Below are 4996 nucleotides of genomic sequence, written 5' to 3'. Positions count from 1 at the left end.
GAATGTCATATTGACCATTTTTTTTTCTCAACATGGGAATATAAATCTGACCATTGTACTCCACACTCAGTAAGGTATTAACGACTATGATAGTTTATAGAAAATACAGAGCAAAATCTCCTTTGATTAAAAAAACATGACCTAATCTCCAAATTCACCTTCTAGAAAACTTTAAAAAAAAATTCTCCTTCAAATTTCAGCAACGCCGCCTTACTTCAACCTAATTTTTTTCCAAAATAAACACAAATCGATCCATTGCGACACAAAATCAGGGCAACAACTATCGATACCTTGAGCGAGACGACGTCGCGGATCACGAGGCGGTAGTCGACGGCGACGGCCAGGAACCTGGAGTCCGGCGAGAAGCAGCAGGGCCCAGTTTGCTTGTACGCGTCAGTGAACTCCATCGGCCACCAGAATTTGCCTCCAATTTGGAGGAGGAGAGATCTTGGAGCGGATCGTGGGGAGGGAAAGAAAACCCTAGCTATGGAAATGGGGGAGCTAGGGCAGAGATCGAGGCGCCGATGGCCATGGGGTCGTTTTGAATCGGCGAGTGGGGAATCGTCGAGGGTCACTCCGCTCAGTGGAAGTACGTTGAATCGATAATTAGACTATCTCCAGCATGAGTCGAAATTTTAACCTTCTCTCTCATGCCACATCACTTTATTCCCCCTCCACATAATTCAACAATCTTCATTTTCTATCATCTCTATAGCAGGAGTTTTTTCAAAAGATTTTTACTTTATTTGGGACTCACTACTACCCCATCCCTCCAACATATATACCACACCTTATTTATTCATTTCTTTATCTTATTTCATATATATTACTACTACTACTATTATTATTACTAATATAACTCATTTATTTATAATTATAAATTTTTAATATTTACATAAATAATATATATTATTAATTTAAGTTTTGATAATATTTTTATATTAACAAAAAAACACACGATTTTATTAAGCATACGAAAAAGTCAAACACACACAAATTATTGAAAACGATTTTATTAAGAATAATTTTGTGAATGATCCATTTGAAAAAGTTTGAAGAATATAGAAGCAAAAGCAAAGAGAAGGAGAATAAGGTGTTGAAAACTCAGATTTTTTTTGGTGTCCAAATTACACAAGACTAATCTCTATTTATAGAGGTGAAAAAATAAAAATTATTGATATAAAAATTATAAATTAATTCCTAGTATTTATCTCCCAAAATATCATTTAAAAATTAAGAATAAAACAAAAAAGGCCAACCAACCAAGCCTTGACACATGGCTCCAAGCATGGGCTAAGGACAATTCGCGGGACCCATGAGGTTAGAAAAACCGGAGGTGAAAAATTCACCCATCCGATTTCGGTTTTCCAATTCACCCCTCCAAAAACCCCCTGCTGGAGCCAAAACCCCCCCAAAAAAACCCCTCCTGGAGATAGTCTTATAATTAATCAATTACCCGGTTTTGTATTTCAAATTGCTACCTCAAGGCTCAAGCTAGTCTTTAATAATGATGTAATAATGCAGGTGTTTATATTTAGGGAAAATTGCTTGGAGAAACCAAATAAAGTTGGGTTATGCATCCCCACCTAGGGTGTCCCAAAAGCCCGGATCCCGGGCCCGGCCGTCGCCCGGGCCCAGCCCGTGGTGCCCGCCCGGCCCGGGCCCGGAAACCCGGGCAAAACCCGGGCCCGGGCCCGGGCCCGGGTCGCCGTTGGCGAGCCCGGCCCGGGCCCGGTCCGGGCCCGGAACAGTAAAATTTTTTAATTTTTTTAATTTTTTTTTATTTTCTTATATATAAAATATATGTATATGTATATATATTGTGTATATAATATATATATATATATATATATATAGAGAGAGAGAGAGAGAGAAATATGGAGAACCTTGGTACCAAGACCAAGGCAACTTGGTAGTGATGTGGCCTAATCTTGCCCCTACATCACACCTCGAAGATAGAGCCTCAACCACCCTTCACCAACTCCAATATAGATGTATGGACAAGATTAGGCCACATCACTACCAAGTTGTTTGGAGCAACTTGGTACCAAGTTTCTCCATTTCTCTCATATATTATTTACCAATAATTTCGTAAACCAAGTATTCCCTGTGCAACGCATCTGTGGTATGCTAGTTATATATAAAGGAGGATTTGTGTGAAACATCACACATTATATGAATCTCACATGATATTTGTGCCAAATTTGTCAAATATATTCTGTCCAAGAACTAGTGAAGTTATTAGTTTTATGAAGAATGGACTAACAAATTTGAATGGCTTAACAAAATTGTTCAAAATTCTGATATAGCATGTGAGGTGATAGATAGATTTAGATCAATTTACTAACAAAATAGCTGAGATATTAGAGAAAATCAATTATAAAACAAAATGTTTTGAAAACACATATTTCTAGTAACATGCTATATCAGAATTTTTAATTTTTTAATTTTTTAATTTTTTACGCACCCCTTTATACATCCGCAGACAACAGCAGTGAGCCGACGCGGACAGACAATGACCAGTAACATCACGACACGTGGCACGCCACGGTATTCCGGGTCCACCTCGTAGTTCCTCAACTTTCCGCTCCGGATCCGGTCACCGCCTGCGAAAATCGAAGAAAAACCCCAAAACCGAAGGACTCAAAGAAATCAATCGATGGCAGCAGCTAAAATGAAAAACCCTAGTCTCTCTCTTCAGAGATTGCTGAGATCACTCTCTTTCCTCATCCTATTCTCCCCCTCTCTCCAGCGATCGGCGCTGGCCGATGATATCTTCACTTCGACCTCCGGTATGCCCTAGTTCGCCTTCTCTGTTGACTTAATTTCAGCCTGTATTTGTGTAGCTGGTGCAAAAATATTCAATTGGTTGCTTGTTCGGTTGAGACCCCTAAAGATTTTATTTTGATTTGAACCCGATGTTTTTTTAAGGATTCGACTGCAGTGAAACATGGTGGGGATTGTGCCACATCATTTTCAAAGAGAAAATCTCCTCCTATGATAAGTATACACATTATTATCTATATATGAGATTAATGGGTGTCCTATGTTAAGGAGAGGATTTCCTCCTTAAAAATGATGTGACACAATCTTCACCATGTGAATAAAGTATGAGAGAGAATATCACATTGTGAGAATTATGTCACATTATTTTTAAAGATGAAATCTCCTCCTATGATAAGGATACTCATTATTCTCTCTTTATATATAGCCTCTCAACTTTAATTAGTGCTATATTGGATTACTTGTGGAAATCTGTAAGTGACCATTTTTTTTAACAACTTTTCTTTCTATTTTTCTTTTACTTTTTTTTTCACGGGTGCATCCTTCCCTGCACTCTCTCTCCATCACCTTTTCTTTTTTATATTTTTTATTTGGAGAAATTACTTGGAAAAACCAAATAAAGTTGGGCTATGCATCCCCACCCCAAGTCTAAAAACCATAACCAAAAAGCCCTAAAAATAAAAAAGAAGTGCAACCAAACCCCAAAACTCACAGCCCAAGAAAACATTCCCAAATTACCCTTCTTCTTCCCCATTTAAAACCCAATCCCTTTCTCCTCCTAATCTGGCCCAAGGTCTCCCCCCACCGCCTCTCCCTCCCCTACCACCGCCGACGTGCCCAAGGTCCTCCTGATCTGGTCCAAGGTCCTCCTGATCTGGTCTTCTATGGTCCGAGGACCGAGTTGCCGTCGAGGGCAACGCCGGAGTCGTTCACGGTGATCAATTTGCTGGAATTGGATTTCTCAAACAACTCATTGTCGGGTCCGATCCCAGCTGAGCTTGGGAAGCTTACTAACCTCACATCATTGGGCTTGTTCTCCAACAATCTCACAGGCAAAATTCCGCCTGAGATTGGAAACATGACTTCATTGGGCTATCTAGATGTAAACACCAACGACGCGCGTCGTTTCAAGATGGCGCTTGAAGGATGCAGAGCAATCGCTCTGCGGAGCTGCGAGGAATTGGAGTCCGAGTGGCTGATTCTGCTCGAAGAAATCATCAAGAAGCCGATTGTTCCGGTCGGCCTGCTGCCGCCATCGGTGGACGAACGAAACGAGAATGCGAATGAATCTGAAGTTGAAATAATGGAATGGCTCGGCAAGCAGAGGTCGAAGTCTGTGGTTTACGTCGCTCTCGGGACCGAGGTGGCTATTAACACCGAGTCGCTGCACGAGCTGGCGCTAGGACTTGCTTTGTCTGGGGGCTGAGAAAGCCTTTCGGCTTGAGTCGTCCAGATGGTGAGATCCTACCAGAAGGGTTTGAAGATAGGACCAAGGACTTTGGGCTAGTTGTTAAGGGTTGGGCGCCACAAGTGAAGATATTGGCTCATGAGTTGGTCGGAGGATTCTTGACGCATTGCGGGTGGAGTTCGATCATCGAGGGTCTTCAGTCTGGACACCCGCTTGTTCTGTTGCCCATGGATTTGGACCAAGGTTTGAATGCGAGGTTGATGGAGGAGAAAGGATTTGGGGTCGAGGTTGAGAGGAACGAAGAAGATGGATGTTTCAATAAAGAAGATGTGGCCAAGGCCCTTAGGTTGGTGATGGTGGATGAAGAGGGAGAGAGTTACAGGAAGAGAGCTCAGAAGATGATGGAGGTTGTTCGGGACAAGGAACGGCAAGACAAGAACGTGGATGGCTTCATTCAGTTTCTTGCAACTAATCGTAGCTTAGAAGCCTGAGTTGTAGAGAGCCTCCATAACTTATTACCAACCACATCTCTTCACTCAATAAACCCCATGAATGATATTGTTTGTTTTTCACATCCTCCGCCAGAATATTTTTTGTACTTTGGATGTTGTATGTGATATTTGTTATTTATACGTGACATTTGGGTGTTTTATGTGATATTTGGGTGTTGTATGTGATATTTATGTGTTGCTTGTGATATTTGTTATTTATACGAGATATTTGAGTATTGTATGTGATATTTGGCTGTAATTTATGACATTTGGGTGTTGTATATGATTTTTGGGTGCTGTATGTGATATTTAT

The 4996-nt window shown here is 41.0% G+C and overlaps 1 protein-coding gene and 1 pseudogene across 1 annotated transcript in view; one reads left to right on the top strand and one right to left on the bottom strand.

Moving 5' to 3' along the window:
• LOC109839384 (WD repeat-containing protein WRAP73) overlaps window positions 1–606 on the bottom strand; it is a 6241-nt gene extending 5635 nt beyond the window's left edge. The window contains 1 exon segment of the mRNA XM_020407812.1: window positions 291–606. Coding sequence (XP_020263401.1) covers window positions 291–407 — 117 coding nt within the window. The 5' untranslated portion in view covers window positions 408–606.
• On the top strand, window positions 3917–4792 carry LOC109839346 (annotated as a pseudogene).

Source organism: Asparagus officinalis, chromosome 4 (assembly GCF_001876935.1).
Source record: "Asparagus officinalis chromosome 4, Aspof.V1, whole genome shotgun sequence".
NCBI lineage: Eukaryota > Viridiplantae > Streptophyta > Magnoliopsida > Asparagales > Asparagaceae > Asparagus > Asparagus officinalis.
This window is presented reverse-complemented; position numbering and strand designations above follow the sequence as displayed.